This window comes from Anomaloglossus baeobatrachus, chromosome 1, assembly GCF_048569485.1.
Source record: "Anomaloglossus baeobatrachus isolate aAnoBae1 chromosome 1, aAnoBae1.hap1, whole genome shotgun sequence".
Classification (NCBI taxonomy): Eukaryota; Metazoa; Chordata; class Amphibia; order Anura; family Aromobatidae; genus Anomaloglossus; species Anomaloglossus baeobatrachus.
Genome location: NC_134353.1, coordinates 630,074,987 through 630,092,936, shown reverse-complemented (window position 1 = coordinate 630,092,936; position 17,950 = coordinate 630,074,987). Strand labels below are relative to the sequence as shown.

At 51.3% G+C, this 17,950-nt stretch overlaps 1 protein-coding gene across 1 annotated transcript in view; it reads right to left on the bottom strand.

Moving 5' to 3' along the window:
• Window positions 1–17,950, bottom strand: part of IPO4 (importin 4) — a 298,714-nt gene that overhangs the window by 146,053 nt on the left and 134,711 nt on the right. The window contains exon 13 of the mRNA XM_075340711.1: window positions 12,711–12,819. Within this exon, the coding sequence (XP_075196826.1) occupies window positions 12,711–12,819 (109 nt within the window). The remainder of the gene's footprint in view (window positions 1–12,710; window positions 12,820–17,950) is intronic.

The window sequence follows — 17,950 nt, the reverse complement described above, 5'->3', positions numbered from 1 at the left end:
GACAGGGTGGGGGCGGGAACGAAGCGGAGCTAGGCCGCAAAAGCCGGGGACTGGATTTATAAGCGCCGCCGCCGTAAAAGCGCGGTCGGCGCTAAGTCCCCGGCGCACTACAAGTCCCAGCCGCGCCGCCGCTCCCGGAGCGTCCGGCGCGGTAGTTCCCCATACATAAAGTCACTCAGCTAGGCTGCAGTGACTGTAACCCTTTACTGTCCCCGGCGCACTAGCACACCCAGCAAGTCTGGAGTGTGCTGTGCCTGTGTGTACGGGGACACAGAGTACCTGAATGGTGCAGGGCCATGTCCCTGAACGGTACCCAGCTCCGTATCCAGCAGGTTCAATGGGTCTGTGGATGGAGCCCGGCCTCAGGGCTTTGGGGCCGGTAAGATCCCACTTCCTCAGAGCCCCTCAGGGGGATGTGGAAGGAAAACAGCATGTGGGCTCCAGCCGCCGTACCAGCAATAGGTACCTCAACCTTACAAACCACAAGCGGGGTGAGAAGGGAGCATGCTGGGGGCCCTATATGGGCCCTCTTTTCTTCCATCCGATATAGTCAGCAGCTACTGCTGACTAAACAGTGGAGCTATGCGTGGATGTCTGACCTCCTTCGCACAAAGCCGAAAACTGGTGAGCCAGTGATCCCACTGGGGGTGTATAGCCAGAAGGGGAGGGGCCTTACACTTTTTAGTGTAATTGCTTTGTGTGGCCTCCGGAGGCAGTGCTATACACCCAATCGGCTGGGTCTCCCAATAGAGCGCCGAAGAAAATAAAAGCGTAGTTGCTAGCTAAATTAGCTGTGACTGTTCAATACATGTCTTAAGTACTAATTGAATGCTTGCTGGATAGGTGGGATGGGAGTTTTGGGGTTTGGAAAAAACGGATTTGTGTGTACTCACTGTAAAATCGTTTTCTCTTAGCCATCATTGAGGGACACAGGACCATGGGTGTTATGCTGCTTATCCATAGGAGGACACTAAGTAGATGCAAAGATGTTAGCTCCTCCCCTGCAGTATACATCCCCTGGCCCAGCCAGGCTACTTCAGTTTTAGTACACAAGCATTAGGAGAACAAGTAACAAAAAACTTGAGTGAATACTCATAACAAAAAAGTACTGAGAGAGAAAAAAGATGAAGCCCAACAGGGAGGGTGCTGTCCCCCAATGATGGCTAAGAGAAAACAATTTTACGGTGAGTACACAAAAATCCGTTTTCTCTGACGTCTCATTGGGGTACAGAGGACCATGGGACGTCCGAAAGCAGTCCCTGGGTGGGTAAACAAACAACGCAACCCAAGGACTAGGAACCAGTACCAGATAGCCAGGAGCGCGTACTGAGATATGTGCTCCACTATCGTTTGCAGAATTTTCCTACCTAGATTCGCCTCAGGCGAAGCCTGGGTATGGACTCTGTAATGCTTTGAAACAGTATGTAGGCAAGACCAGGTCGCAGCCTTACACCCCTGTTCCACTGAAGCCTGATGCCTAAGAGGCACCAACTGCTCGCGTGGAAGGAGTCCGCAGCGCACTAGGAATGGGCTTGAGTTTCAAGTGGTAAACCTCCAGAGCGAATCCAGCGGGCCAGCGTTGCCTATGAAGCTGCCTCTCCTTTCTTAGGCCTTTCAGGAATGACGAACAAGGAGTCCATGTTCCTAAAGGGGCTGTCCTGGGTACGTAATTTCTGAGAGCCCTCACAAGGTCTAGTGAATATAGAACCCTTTCCACCCTATGGACTGGCTGGGGACAAAAGGAAGGCAGAACAATGTCCTCGTTCATATGAAACGGGGAAGTATCCTTCGGAAGAAAATCCAGAAGGGGGAGTAGAACCACCTTGTCCTGATGAAAGATCAGAAAGGGTTCGTGGCAAGAGAGTACTGCCAGTTCCGAAACTTGTCTGATGGACGTAATCACCACTAAGAATGTTACCTTCCAGGAGAGAAGAGCAAGAGAAGATTCCTTAAGAGATTCAAAGGGGGACCTCAGGATACCGTCCAAAACGAGATTGAGGTCCCATGGGTCCAGCGACCGTTTGTACGGGGAAACTAGATGGGAAACGCCCTTGAGGAAAGGCGGTATTGATAGAATATTGAGAGAGATGAAACCTGCCCCTTAAGGGAGCTGAGGGCCAACCCCTTTTGCAACCTGACTGCAAAAAAAAAAAAATCAAGAATTCTGGGGATCGCCAGAGGTATAGGTTATACATTAGATTCCCTGCGCTGGGAAAGGAAAGTTTTCCACGTACGGTGGTAAATACGGGATGAAGGCTGGCTTTCGGACACTGTACATGATGGAGATGACCGCGGGAGAGAATCTCGCTCTTGTTAAAGTCCAGGTCTCAATGGCCACGCCGCCAGCTTCAAGGCTCTGGAGTTCTGATGGGAAATGGGCCCTTGGGTCAGCAGGTCTGGGATGCTTATGAGGCGCCATGACCAGTTGTACTAATTCGGCATACCAGGCGCACCTGGGCTAGTCCGGTGCTATTAGTATCACCGGGACTCCTTCTGCCTTGATCTTCCTGATTACTTGCGGCAGCAGGGGCAGAGGCGAAAAACATGTAAGGTAGATGGAAGCGACTTCAGGAGACTAGAGCATCCGCGCCGATGGACTGTGGATCACGTAACCTGGCTAAGAACGCGGGTACCTTTGCGTTCAACCTTGAGGCCATTAGATCCAAGTCTGGTGTACCCCAGCGAGTGCATATGTGTGGGAACACTTCTGGGTGGAGAAACCACTCTCTGGCAGCCAGGCCTTGGCGACTTAGAAGATCCGCTGCCCAGTTCTCTACTCCCGGTATGTGTAACGCTGAAAACACAGACCCCCGTCGATTCGGCCCAGGTGAGGATCCTGAGGACCTCAAGATAAGCTGTCTTGCTGCTGGTACCTCCCTGCCGATTGACCTAGGCCACAGCTGTTGCATTGTCCAATTGGACCCGAATCAAACGACCTGCTAGCAGAAAGGGGGAATGACCTGAGCGTGAAAAAGATTGCAGCACTGCCTCTATAGCCGCCGCTATCCTACCTAGCAATCTCATACTGAATCGAATGGAGTGAGAGGAGTATGTAGAAGGCAGTGTACCGCTTGTTGTAGAGTGGTCGCCTTGTCTTGAGGGAGAAATATCAAGCCCCGAAGGGTGTCCAGGGACATGCCCAGGGAGGTGACGGATTTTGACGGGACCGGGGATGATTTGACTGGAGTCAGAAGCCGCCCTAAGCGGGATAGGGCGCCCACAGAGCTCTGCACGCTGGTTGAGCCCTTGATGAGGAGGTCATCCAAGCAAGGCAGGACAGCCACTCTCCTGGCGTGAAGGGCACTCATGGCGGCCGCCATGACCTTTGTTAAGACCCTTGGTGCTGTGGCAGAGCCGAGGGTAGGGCCATAAATGAAAAAGAAAAAAAAAAAGAAGTCCTGAACAGCGAAGCGGAGGAACTTTTGGTGAGCTGGAGCGATAGGTATGTGCAGGTACGCGTCCCTGATAGCTAGGGAGGCAAGGAATTCTCCTTCGACCATAAGGCTATGTGCGCACGTTGCGTACAAGCCCTGCAGAAATTTCTGCAGCGATCTGAAGAGCACATGTGCGCTTTAGATCGCTGCAGAAATGTCCGTAGTGAGCGCCGATTCCATGCGCTCTGCCTGCAGCTCCTGCCATAGACAGAGCAGGAGCTGCCGGCAAAGCGGGGGAAAGAAGTGACATGTCACTTCTTTTTGCGCAGCGCTTCGGCAGTAGCCGAAGCGCTGCGCTCTTAAACGCCACGTGCGCACGGCCCCTGCACAATCTCCATAGACTGTGCAGGGGAGGCAGGACGCATGCAGTTACGCTGCGCTACAAAGCGCAGCGTAACTGCATGTTTTTACGCGACGTGCGCACATAGCCTAAAGGTAAAAATGGACCCTAGGAATTCCAATCTGAATCTCCTTACGTGCACATGTTTGCTCAGGTGTTAGACGTCCAGGATCCTTTTTTGGGGACCACGAGAGGTTGGAATAGAAGGCTTTGAACCTCTCGCCGTCCGGAACAGGTACCATCACCCCCGCCGTTTGGAGGGAGTGGATCGCTGAGGAGAAGGCCTCGCGGGGTTTTGGAGCCTTTCGGGGGGTTTGAGAGAAAAGACTGAACAGGGGATCGGGTCCGGAATTCAATGTGGTAACCAGAAGACACAAGGTATCGCACCCATTTGTGGTCTGAGGAAGCAAGCCCAGATGGAGGAGGACGAGACTCCTCGGTCTTTGTCTAGACTGCCAGGACGAGGTGGACCCGGGGAGGGCTGAAAAGGTCGGGCCCTGCGTGTCTAGTAAGAAACATCCCGGGCTAGAGTTGGGGGAGAGAGATACTCTTTTTCTCCCGTGGAGTCAGACAAAAAAAGAGCCTGTCCAGACGATCGGCAAACCATCGGTTTGGAAAGGAGTACTGTGAGAGGCTTCTTAGAGACTGAGTCCGCTCTCCATTATCGGAACCAGAGGGTCTTACAGATGGCTATGGTATTTGAGGCAGCAATAACTGCGCAGGTAGCAGCGTCGAGGGAGGCCTGCATGAGGTACTCTGCAGCCGCAGCAATGTGAACTGTTATATCTGTGAGGGTCTGAGGGAAACTGGAAGTCCTGGTGCCTGTGCGACCCACACAGAAGGGGAGAGGGACCCGCAGCCTCAAGGCGGAGTGATCGAGCTGCTCCACTTGTCTGTCTGTCGGGTCCTTGAAGGAGGATCCATCAGATAAAAGACAGGAGGGTCCTTCAGGCAGGCGGAAGCCGGGTGAGGGTCCACCGAGGCCGGATTGGCCCAGCCCTTAGAGACAGCTAAGCCAAAGGGATACCGGGACTCCATGAGTTTACGGATACCAAAGTGGCGTCAAACAAAAATTATTTTTTTTTTTAGATTTTTTCACCCTTTTAAAGGAGACCGCAAGGTCAGTAATAGTGGATGGGAGATCTTCCAGATGCAGAGTTTTGGTTGATTGCTGCAATAAGGGAGTCCATCGCAGCTTGATCGCTTGGGGAGGTTGAAACCAAGGAATCATCCCGGTGCAAACATCATTCCCCTTCCTCTGGCTCCTGAGAGACCGCGGAACATGTGGGAGAACCCCCTGTGTGTACCCCAGAGGTAGAACCATGGGGGTCATGCCCTTTTTCTGATCTGCAACCGGTGAAGCAGAGGGCTGATTCATATCAGAGAACCCTCTATAGAGGTGTCATCAGGCTGCGTTCTGTCCAGGGGCCCCGAGGGGTGTGAGGACGATGTTGCATAGCCAGCACCAGGTTCTGGGAACTGTGCCCATTCCAGGGGACTGGGAGCCGTAGGCTCTGGGCTGGCAGCGGTTGCTGCATTGGTGGCGGGGGGGGTGAGGGAACTACAGGGGCACCGGACTCACAGAAGGAAGAGGTGCTATCATCCCCTAGTAGCTCAGCGTGGCAGGATACATTAAAAGTGTTATAGTTGTTGCTGTAGTCGTGCAGGGCATAAAACATGTGACTGCAGCCTCTGGCTGATCAGCCACAAACTCTGATTGTAATGAGGGAGCAATGCTCTGCAGAGCGAATGTGTAAGTGAGGCTATAACTCACCCAGAACGCTGATGACCCCTCCCCCCCTCCTCCTGTGTCCCAGTTCCTGTGGGAAGGAGGAAGCTAGCTCTGAGATACGTCCACAGGCTCTGATCACAACAAGAGGGAGCAATGCTCTGCAGAGCTCCTGTGTGGGGAGGGTTACGCGCGCTTCCGTGAGGGGGCGTGGCTTATCGAGTGTCGAAGGGGCTTAGCTCTGACAAGAATGCATGAGAAAATATAATAATAATAATAATAATAATAATAATAATAATAAAAAAAAAAAAAAAAAAAAAAATGGTGGGAAGGGACTCCCCTTCCCCCCTCCAGCCCTGCACAACAATGGTGGACAGAAAAAAAGAGAATTTTGTTTACTTACCGTAAATTCTTTTTCTTATAGTTCAGTCTTGGGAGACCCAGACCTTGGGTGTTTAGCTTCTGCCTCCGGAGGACACACAAAGTACTACACCTAAAAGTGTAGCTCCTCCCTCTGAGCTTATACACCCCCTGGTGAGCCAGTCCCAGCCAGTTTAGTGCAAAAGCTGAAGGAGAATAGCCACCCACAAGTAGAACAGAGCAAGAGCCGGAACAACCGGAGACTCTGTCCACGACAACAGCCGGTGAAAACACGCGGAACAAGGAAATTGCCAACAGGCAACAGGGAGGGTGCTGGGTCTCCCAATACGGAACTATAAGAAAAAGAATTTACGGTAAGTAAACAAAATTCTCTTTTTCTTCATCGTTCCTTTGGGAGACCCAGACCTTGGGAAATTCCAAAGCAGTCCCTGGGTGGGAAATAAACAGAAAAACTAAGAAGTAGGCAGAACCTAACTTCACAAATGGGCGACAGCCGCCTGAAGGATGCGTCTGCCCAAGCTCGCATCTGCTGAAGCATGAGCATGCACTTGGTAGTGCTTCGAGAAGGTATGCAGGCTAGCCCAAGTGGCAGCCTGACAGACTTGTTGAGCCGTAGCCTGGTGCCTAAAAGCCCAAGAGGCACCGACAGCTCTGGTCGAGTGTGCCTTGATTCCCGGCGGGGGAGGCACCCGAGTACTCTGGTAGGCGTCCGAAATAGTCAATCTAATTCAACGGGCTAAGGTCGGCTTAGAAGCAGGGAGGCCCTTGCGCCGACCTGAGGTTAGCACAAAAAGAGAGGTTCACCGCCTGAGCGCAGTGGTGCGAGACACATAGATCCGGAGAGCACGCACCAGATCTAGAGTACGCAGCGCTTTTTCAAAGCGATGAACAGGGGCCGGACAGAAGGAAGGTAAGGTAATGTCCTGGTTAAGGTGGAAGGGAGAGACCATCTTAGGAAGAAAGTCCGGAGTCGGACGGAGAACCACCTTGTCTTGATGAAAAACTAAAAAAGGTGACTCCGAGGAGAGAGCAGCCAAATCAGAGACTCTCCTGAGAGAAGTTATGGCAACCAGAAAGGCCACTTTCTGAGAAAGACGATACAAAGAAACCTCCCTGAGAGGCTCAAAAGGGGGTTTCTGCAATACAGTGAGGACCAAGTTAAGGTCCCAGGGATCCAAGGGCCGCCGATAAGGCGGAATGATGTGAGACGCGCCTTGCATGAAGGTGCGGACCTGAGCCAGCCGAGCGAGACGCCACTGGAACAGAACTGACAGAGCTGAGACTTGTCTCTTGAGAGAGTTGAGGGACAGTCCTAGCTGCAGACAGGACTGTAGAAAAGACAGAAGGGTCGGCAAAGAGAATGGCCAAGGAGGATGGCCGGTAGAGCGACACCAGGACAGGAACATTTTCCAAGTCCTGTGATAGATCTTAGCGGAGGAAGACTTACGGGCCCGAGTCATAGTGGAGATGACTTCAGGAGGAATACCAGAAGCCGTCAAAATCCAGGACTCAAGAGCCACGCCGTCAATTTGAGGGCCGCAGAATTCGGGCGGAAAAATGGACCTTGCGAGAGTAGATCTGGACGGTCCGGGAGATGCCACGGCATCTCTACGGACAGTTGGAGCAGGTCCGGATACCAAGCTCGCCTGGGCCAGACCGGTGCAATGAGGATGACTCGACGGCCCTCCATTCTGATCTTGCGCAGGACTCTGGGCAAGAGAGCTAGAGGGGGAAACACGTAGGACAGACGAAACTGGGACCAGTCTTGAACCAGAGCGTCCGCGGCGAAGGCCTGAGGATCGTGGGAGCGAGCCACGTAAACAGGAACTTTGTTGTTGTGACGGGATGCCATTAGGTCCACGTCCGGAGTGCCCCATTTGCGGCAGATTGACTGAAACACTGCCGGGTGCAGGGACCACTCGCCAACGTCCACGGTTTGATGGCTGAGATAATCTGCCTCCCAGTTTTCCACGCCTGGGATGTGGACTGCGGATATGGTGGACATGGAGTCCTCCGCCCATTGAAGGATGCGTTGTACCTCCATCATTGCCAGGCGGCTGCGTGTCCCGCCTTGGTGACTGATGTAGGCAACCGCTGTCGCGTTGTCTGACTGGACTCGAATGTGCCTGCCCGCCAACAGGTGGTGAAATGCTAGGAGAGCTAGAAGCACAGCTCTGGTTTCCAGCACATTGATTGAAAGGGCTGACTGGGACGGAGTCCAAGTGCCCTGCGCTCTGTGGTGGAGACATACCGCTCCCCAGTCGGATAGACTGGCATCCGTGGTGAGAATCACCCAGGACGGGGCCAGGAAGGAGCGCCCTTGGGACAGGGAGAGGGGCCGAAGCCACCACTGAAGAGAGCTCCTGGTCCGTGGCGACAGAGCCACTAACCTGTGTAAGGAGGAAGGTCGCTTGTCCCAACAGCGGAGAATGTCCAGCTGCAGGGGGCGCAGATGGAACTGGGCAAAGGGAACAGCCTCCATGGACGCCACCATTTGACCCAGCACCTGCATCAGACGCCTGAGGGTATAACGGCGGGGACTCAGCAGAGAGCGCACCGCTAGCTGGCGTGACAGCTGTTTGATTAAGGGCAACTTCACAAGTGCCGGCAAAGTCTCGAACTGCATCCCTAGGTACGTGAGACTCTGGGTCGGAGTCAGAGTGGATTTGGGAAGATTGACAAGAAACCCGAAGTGGGCTAGAGTGGCGAGAGTGAGCGAGACACTCCGCTGACAGTCTGCGTTGGATGGAGCCTTGACTAGAAGGTCGTCCAGGTAAGGGAGCACTGCCAACCCCTGGAGGTGCAGAACCGCAATCACTGCTGCCATGACCTTGGTGAATACCCGAGGGGCCGTGGCTAACCCGAAGGGGAGAGCCACGAATTGGAAATGATCTTCTCCTATTGCAAAGCGTAGCCAACGCTGGTGTGAAACTGCAATTGGCACATGTAGATAGGCATCTCTGATGTCGATGGACGCCAGGAAATCCCCTTGGGTCATTGAGGCAATGACTGATCGCAGAGACTCCATGCGAAAGTGCCGCACCTGAACATGCTTGTTGAGAAGCTTGAGATCCAGGATGGGCCAGAAGGTACCGTCCTTTTTGGGAACTAGGAAGAGGTTTGAGTAAAAACCTCTGAACCGTTCCCGGGCGGGAATTGGTACAATTACTCCGTTGGCCTGCAAGGCTGCCACGGCCTGTGAGAAGGCGGCGGCCTTGGAGCAGGGGGGAGTTGAGAGAAAAAATCTGTTTGGCGGGCTGGAAGAGAATTCTATCCTGTAGCCGTGAGAGATGATATCTCTCACCCACTGATCGGAGACTTGTTGAAACCAAGCGTCGTTAAAGTGGGAGAGCCTGCTACAGACTAAGGACGTTGCTGGAGCGGGCAGAGAGTCACGAGGAGGCTGCCTTAGTGGCAGAACCTCCTGCGGTCTTCTGTGGACGCGCTTTTGGGCGCCAGTTGGATTTCTGGTCCTTAGCTGAGTTAGCGGACGAGGCGGAGGGCTTAGAGGACGACCAGTTGGAGGAACGAAAGGAGCGAAACCTCGACTGATTCCTACCCTGAGCAGGTTTCCTGGTCTTGGTTTGTGGCATGGAAGTACTCTTCCCCCCAGTAGCTTCTTTAATAATTTCATCCAGCTGTTCACCGAACAGCCGGGAACCAGCAAAAGGGAGCCCAGCAAGGTACTTCTTTGAAGAAGCATCTGCCTTCCACTCTCGAAGCCACAAGATCCTGCGGATAACGAGGGAATTAGCCGAAGCCACCGCAGTGCGGTGAGAAGCCTCTAGCATGGCAGACATGGCATAAGATGAAAAAGCTGAAGCTTGAGAAGTTAAGGCAACCATCTCGGGCATAGATTCCCTGGTGAGGGAATGCATCTCCTCTAGAGAAGCAGAGATGGCTTTGAGAGCCCACACTGCTGCAAAAGTTGGGGGAAACGCGGCCCCCGCCGCTTCATACACAGATTTGGCCAGAAGGTCAATCTGACGGTCAGTGGCATCCCTAAGAGAAGTGCCATCAGCCACCGACACAACGGTCCGGGCTGAGAGCCTAGACACCGGAGGGTCTACCTTTGGGGAATGAGCCCACTCCTTGACCACCTCAGGTGGAAAGGGAAAACGGTCATCAGAACCACGCTTTGGGAAGCATTTGTCAGGACAGGCCCTGGGTTTGGTCACAGCGGACTGAAAACTGGAGTGGTTAAAGAACACACTCTTTACTCTCTTAGGCGAGGTAAACTGGTGCTTTTCTGCCAGAGAGGGATGCTCCTCTGATACTGGCGGATTGAGATCCAGTACAGAATTAATGGAAGCAATCAAGTCACTAGGTTCTGAGTCACCCTCGGAAAGATCAATGGGGCACATGGAGTTAGCCTCCGAGCACCCTGCAAAGGTCCTCATCTTGCGAGTCAGCTCTTGAATCAGAACCGCGGGATGAGGAGGGAGGGCAAACCCTGCGGCGCCTCTTAGGAGGACGGGGTCTGTGCCCTGATGATGAATCCTCTGTGAGCTCCAGTGGACAAAGGTCAGATGGTAGGGATCCTAAAGGACCCTTAGCGAGAGCATTAGAAGGACCCTGTGAAGGGGGCTGATGCATATTCATCAAAGTCCTGGACAGAAGTCCCATGGACTCAGCAAATGACTGGGAGATAGACCTAGAAAAGGACTCTACCCAGGCCGGTGGTTCAGCCACAGGTGCAGAAGCAGCCTGAGAGACCACTGGGGGTGAGACTCCAGGCTGTGGCACCTCCAAGTTAGAGCGGACATCACAATGTGGATAGGTGCTCAGTTCAGGCAGCAGGAGCTTACATGCAGCGCATACAGTATAAAGCTTTGGGGCCTTGCTCCTCGTGTGAGACATGCTGCTGGAGTGGGGACAGCCTCTACAAAGAGAATGAACCCCAGGGAGTATATACAGAGGTCCACAACCTGAGACCGGCTGTGGCTTACCAGACCGCTGGAAGCGGTGTTGTGTGCCCTCCAGATCCCGAAGCCCGGAACCCCAATGCACAGCACCTCAGCAGGGATGCAGAGTGCAGGATGGCCCAGCGCAGAGTGAACCCTGTCCAAGAAAATGGCCGCCGGAGCGAAGAGAGGGGGCGGGACAGGGGGCGTCCCTGTAGGAGAGCGGGATCTGGAGGGCCAAAGAGACCTGCAGGGGAGGAGTCAAGCACAAGCAGTGGGGAGTGTCCCTCCCCTGTGCAGGACGGCCGCCGGGAGGAGCCGTGCCTGTCCCTCTGCATGAGTGACATGCGAGGGCAGGTAACAGAAACTAGGCCTCTGGCGAAGCCGGGGCCTAAATTTGAGCAGCGAGGCCGACGCGCAATCACCATCGGCGCGGTTCTCGGGCGAAAGCCAGAGAACCCACCAGAAATGCCAAAAACAAATACAGCAAACACACTCTCCCCATACAATAAAGGACAGGGACCCTCAACATATGAACGTCTCAGGTACTGAGCTGCTGAGACGCAGGGCCAGGTCCCTGGGGATGAGTGCTCCTATCCAGCAGAGTCCTCAAGGGGCTGTGGACGGAAACCGGTCTCCTGCCAGGCATGGAGACCGCGCTGGCTCCCACTTCAATCCAGAACCAAGGAGGGATGGTGAAGGAGCACGGCATGTAAGGCTCCAGCCTTGGAAATCAACCTTACAACACCACCGACACAGTGGGGTGAGAAGGGACATGCCGGAAGTCCAGACATGGACCCGCATTTCTTCAAATCTCTTTCCAAAAAGCAAAAAATCATATGAGAATGCATGTGTGGATGTATGTCTCCTGAACAAAAAGCGATAAACTGGCTGGGACTGGCTCACCAGGGGGGTGTATAAGCTCAGAGGGAGGAGCTACACTTTTAGGTGTAGTACTTTGTGTGTCCTCCGGAGGCAGAAGCTAAACACCCAAGGTCTGGGTCTCCCAAAGGAACGATAAAGAAAACTCTATAAGTGTACCGCAGCTGAGGGTGCACTGATTCCTGGGAGCTCTCCCCCTTCCCACACCACAGGTGGAATGCTATGCAGGAGTCTGCAATCAGCCCATGTGCATCCAGTCAGTGTAACCTTTGCTCCAATTCCTGTCAGGGAGCCACTGTGGAGATTCTGACGCCTGCTGTGCCCGGTCACAGAGCGGGAATCAATTGAGAGCCTGCCAGAGGAACTGAGAAAGTTTTTCATCTGCTCTGGGCTCTGGAAAATCGGAAGGATCTCACCTCAGCTACTGTGGAGATGGCAGTCTCTGCCTGGTCACGCTGGTGCAGAGCGTGTATCAACTCAGAGCCTGCAAGAGGGACTGAGGCAGTTTTCATCTGCTCTGGGCTCCGGAAAATCGGTGCCTGTAAGAACAGTCGTCCAGTGAGTAACAGCCCAGGATCCAGCGTCGCAGGAGGGGGTACGGGGAGGCGACACTCCGCGTTCCCGCCAGTTGATGGTTTTGGGAAATCGGTCCCCGAAGGAAACCGTCGCCCTCTAAAAACAAAAAATTCTGTCTGCAGAGATGTGCCTCCTATAGACACTTAGCTAAAACTGAAGTAGCCTGGCTGGGCCATGGGGTGTATACTGCAGAGGAGGAGCTAACATCTTTGCATCTACTTAGTGTCTTCCTATGGATCAGCAGCATAACACCCATGGTCCTGTGTCCCCCAATGAGGCGTCAGAAAAACCTGTATTTGTGGTAATTATATTTTTAAATTTTCAATTAAAATATTTTGGTTTAAAAAAAAAAGGTGATACATCAGATATGACAGACACTAATAAAGAATGACAATTTTAGGAAAGAAGCAAGGCCATTAAAAAAAAAAAGAATAAAAGTAATAGCAAAACCTTGAGAACTTTACCTGTAAGTGTTCAGAAAACTGTCCCAGAGCATAGAGTGCTGCATTCCGGACTACATGATTTGCATCTGTTATAGCCTGACAAACCAACTGTAGCATAGACTGAAGATGCCTGACGGGATACGGAGAAAGGGAGTACAAGTAAAAAAAGAAAGAAAAATAAAGTGTATGTGTGCATTTTATATAACACACACACATATATGTACAAACAAACACATTCACACTCAGTGCCTTGAAAAAGTATTCATATTCAATGAACTTTAAATCATTATTTTTTTTCACATTTTACACGCAAACTTTGTGAAGAGTAAAAGAAATGATACAGGATTTTCTAAATAGTAAAAAAATATAAATCTGAAAATTGTCATGTTCATTTGTATTGAGCCCACTATAGTCTGGTGCCCCTAAATAAAATCCTGAATGACCAATTGCCTCCAAAAGTCACATAATTACCGGTAGTAAATTGAGCCCACCTGTGTCCAGTCAAAGTCCAGACCTAAATCCCATTGAGAACCTGTGGCAAGACTTGAAAATTGCTGCTCACAGACGCCTCCATCCAATCACACTTTAGTGAAGCTATTTTTCAAAGAAGAATGGGCAAAATTTTCCGCTTCCAGATGTGGAAAGCTCGTGGAGACGTACCCCAAAAGATCTGCAGCAGTAATTGCAGTGAAAGATGGTCCTACTGACTCAGGAGGGCTGAATACAAACAATTTTCAGATTTGTATTTCTTAAATATTCAGAAAATCATATATCATTTCCTTTATACTTCACAAATACTATCTACTTTATGTTTGTATATCACCTAAGATCTCAATTAAATACATTTAAATTTGTGGGTATAATGTTAAAAAATGTGGACAGGTTCACAGGATATGAATATTTTGTATAAGGCACTGTATATATAGCACCATTTAAACGCCAAAACCTATTCTATAGCTAGTATGGCACAGCTTTAAATAAAAAGTATAAGTCTATATTATCGAAAATTGTCATCCTCGATTTCATTATTTCTAAAAAAAAAAAATTAAAGAAAAGAAAAACACTGATCAGTTCAAAACATTTCCTGACGAATAAAAGATACAAACACTAAAGCTACGTTCACATTTCCGTTGTTTTTCATCAATCACATGCGTTGCTTGACGCTTGTGACTGATGCGTTGTACAACGGATGACAAGAATAGAATTCATTGTCGGACTCCGTTGTAAAGAAGGGAATTTTGTTACTTACCGTAAATTCCTTTTCTTCTAGCTCTTATTGGGAGACCCAGACGATTGGGGTGTATAGCACTGCCTCCGGAGGCCACACAAAGCAATTACACTAAAAAGTGTAAGGCCCCTCCCCTTCTAGCTATACACCCCCAGTGGGATCACTGGCTCACCAGTTTTAGTGCAAAAGCAAGAAGGAGGAAAGCCAATAACTGGTTTAAACAAATTCACTCCGAGTAACATCGGAGAACTGAAAACCGTTCAACATGAACAACATGTGTACCCGCAAACAAACCAAAAATCCCGAAGGACAACAGGGCGGGTGCTGGGTCTCCCAATAAGAGCTAGAAGAAAAGGAATTTACGGTAAGTAACAAAATTCCCTTCTTCGGCGCTCTATTGGGAGACCCAGACGATTGGGACGTCCAAAAGCTGTCCCTGGGTGGGTAAAGAAATACCTCATGTTAGAGCTGCAAGACAGCCCTCCCCTACGGGGAGGCAACTGCCGCCTGCAGGACTCTTCTACCTAGGCTGGCGTCCGCCGAAGCATAGGTATGCACCTGATAATGTTTGGTGAAAGTGTGCAGACCAGGGCTGTGGAGTCGGAGTCGGAGTCGTGGAGTCAGAGTCGGAGTCGGAGCTCATTTTGGTGGAGTCGGAGTCGGAGTTGGAGTCGGTATAAAATGCACCGACTCCGACTCCTAAAATATATAATAAATTGGGGACAGGAGTGCAATGCAGAATGTGCTGAATATTTTACTAAATAATAACATTTAGTATAATGCTTATATTTAAGTGAAAAATGTATTGTAGTATAATGTGAACATCAGACATTTAATTGTTTTTATGATACAATAATCAAGATATTTGGATAGAACATAAAATATTTATTGGATACAACTTTAGAACACAAAAAACTAATAAATTGTAAATATGTAATATTATATATATATACACAGTGTATATACACACACAAGATATATATGTAATCTACTGTATATTACATAGTGTATTACATATTTACAATTTATTACAGTTGTTTGTGTTCTAAAGTTGTATCCAATAAATATATTTTATGTTCTATCCAAATATCTTGATTATTGTATCATAAAAATTATTAAATGTCTGATGTTCACATACACATATTCATGTACTACAATAAATTTTTCACCTAACTATAAGCAATATATGTAGGAGTCGGAGTCGGAGCCGGAGTCGGAGTCGGAGCCGGAGTCGGAGTCGGTGCAAGAGAATTTGAGGAGTCGGAGTCGGAGTCGAAGGTTTGGCTTACCGACTCCACAGCCCTGGTGCAGACTCGACCAGGTAGCCGCCTGGCACACCTGTTGAGCCGTAGCCTGGTGTCGCAATGCCCAGGACGCACCCACGGCTCTGGTAGAATGGGCCTTTAGCCCTGATGGAACCTGAAGCCCCGCAGAACGGTAGGCTTCAAGAATTGGTTCTTTGATCCATCGAGCCAGGGTGGCCTTAGAAGCCTGCGACCCCTTGCGCTTACCAGCGACAAGGACAAAGAGTGCATCCGAACGGCGCAGGGGCGCTGTGCGGGAAATGTAGATTCTGAGTGCTCTCACCAGATCTAACAAATGTAAATCCTTCTCATACCGATGAACTGCATGAGGACAAAACGAAGGCAAAAAGATATCCTGATTAAGATGAAAAGAGGATACCACCTTCGGGAGAAACTCCTGAATGGGGCGCAGCACTACCTTGTCCTGGTGGAAGACCAGGAAGGGAGCCTTGGAAGACAACGCTGCTAGCTCAGACACTCTCCGAAGAGATGTGATCGCTACCAGAAAAGCCACTTTCTGTGATAGTCTAGAAAGTGAAACCTCCTTCAGAGGCTCGAAGGGCGGCTTCTGGAGGGCAACTAGTACCCTGTTCAGATCCCATGGATCTAACGGCCGCTTGTACGGGGGAACTATATGGCAAACCCCCTGTAGGAACGTGCGCACCTTAGAAAGTCGTGCTAGACGCTTCTGAAAAAAGACGGATAGCGCCGAGACTTGCCCTTTAAGGGAGCCGAGCGACAAACCTTTTTCTAACCCAGATTGGAGGAAAGAAAGAAGGGTAGGTAATGCAAATGGCCAGGGAGACACTCTCTGAGCAGAGCACCAGGATAAGAATATCCTCCACGTTCTGTGGTAGATCTTAGCAGACGTGGGCTTCCTAGCCTGTCTCATGGTGGCAACGACCCCTTGGGATAAGCCTGAAGACGCTAGGATCCAGGACTCAATGGCCACGCAGTCAGGTTGAGGGCCGCAGAATTCCAATGGAAAAACGGCCCTTGGGACAGTAAGTCTGGTCGGTCTGGTAGTGCCCACGGTTGGCCGACCGTGAGATGCCACAGATCCGGATACCACGCCCTCCTCGGCCAGTCTGGAGCGACGAGTATGACGCGGCTGCAGTCGGATCTGATCTTGCGTAGCACTCTGGGCAAGAGTGCCAGAGGTGGAAACACATAAGGGAGCCGGAACTGCGACCAATCTTGCACTAGGGCGTCTGCTGCTAGAGCTCTTTGATCGCGAGACCGTGCCATGAATGTTGGGACCTTGTTGTTGTGCCGGGACGCCATTAGGTCGACGTCCGGCCTTCCCCATCGGCGACAGATTTCCTGAAACACGTCCGGGTGAAGGGACCATTCCCCTGCGTCCATGCCCTGGCGACTGAGGAAGTCTGCTTCCCAGTTTTCTACGCCGGGGATGTGAACTGCGGATATGGTGGAGGCCGTGGCTTCCACCCACATCATAATGCGCCGGACTTCCTGGAAGGCTTGCCGACTGCGAGTCCCTCCTTGGTGATTGATGTATGCCACCGCTGTGGAGTTGTCCGATTGAATTCGGATCTGCTTCCCTTCCAGCCACTGCTGGAAGGCTAGTAGGGCAAGAAACACTGCTCTGATTTCCAGAACATTGATCTGAAGGCTGGACTCCTGCTGAGTCCACGTACCCTGAGCCCTGTGGTGGAGAAACACTGCTCCCCACCCTGACAGACTCGCGTCTGTCGTGACCACCGCCCAGGACGGTGGTAGGAAGGATCTTCCCTGTGATAATGAGGTGGAAAGGAGCCACCACTGCAGAGAGTCCTTGGCCGTCTGGGAAAGGGAGACTTTCCTGTCCAGGGATGTCGACTTCCCGTCCCATTGGCGGAGAATGTCCCATTGAAGTGGACGCAGATGAAACTGCGCAAACGGAACCGCCTCTATTGCCGCCACCATCTTCCCGAGGAAGTGCATGAGGCGTCTTAAGGAGTGCGACTGACCTTGAAGGAGAGCCTGCACCCCTGTCTGTAGTGACCGCTGCTTGCTCAGCGGAAGCTTCACTATCGCTGAGAGAGTATGAAACTCCATGCCAAGATACGTTAGTGATTGGGTCGGTGACAGATTTGACTTTGGGAAGTTGATGATCCACCCGAACGCCTGGAGAGTCTCCAGTGCAAAATTCAGGCTGAGTTGGCATACCTCCTGAGAGGGTGCCTTGACCAGTAGATCGTCCAAGTAAGGGATCACAGAGTGTCCGTGAGAGTGCAAGACTGCTACCACTGCTGCCATGATCTTGGTGAACACCCGGGGGGCTGTCGCCAGACCAAATGGCAGAGCCACGAACTGAAGATGTTCGTCTCCTATCACGAAGCGCAGAAAGCGTTGGTGCTCCGTAGCAATCGGCACGTGGAGATAAGCATCTTTGATGTCTATTGATGCTAGGAAATCTCCTTGGGACATTGAGGCAATGACTGAGCGGAGGGATTCCATCCGGAACCGCCTGGCGTTCACATGCTTGTTGAGCAGTTTTAGGTCCAGAACAGGACGGAAGGAGCCGTCCTTTTTTGGAACCACAAAGAGATTGGAGTAAAATCCTCGCCCCCGTTCCAGAGGGGGAACAGGGATCACGACTCCTTCTGCTCTTAGAGAGTCCACCGCCTGCAGCAGGGCATCTGCTCGGTTGGGGTGTGGGGAGGTTCTGAAGAACCGAAGTGGAGGCCGAGAACTGAACTCGATTCTGTACCCGCGAGACAAAATGT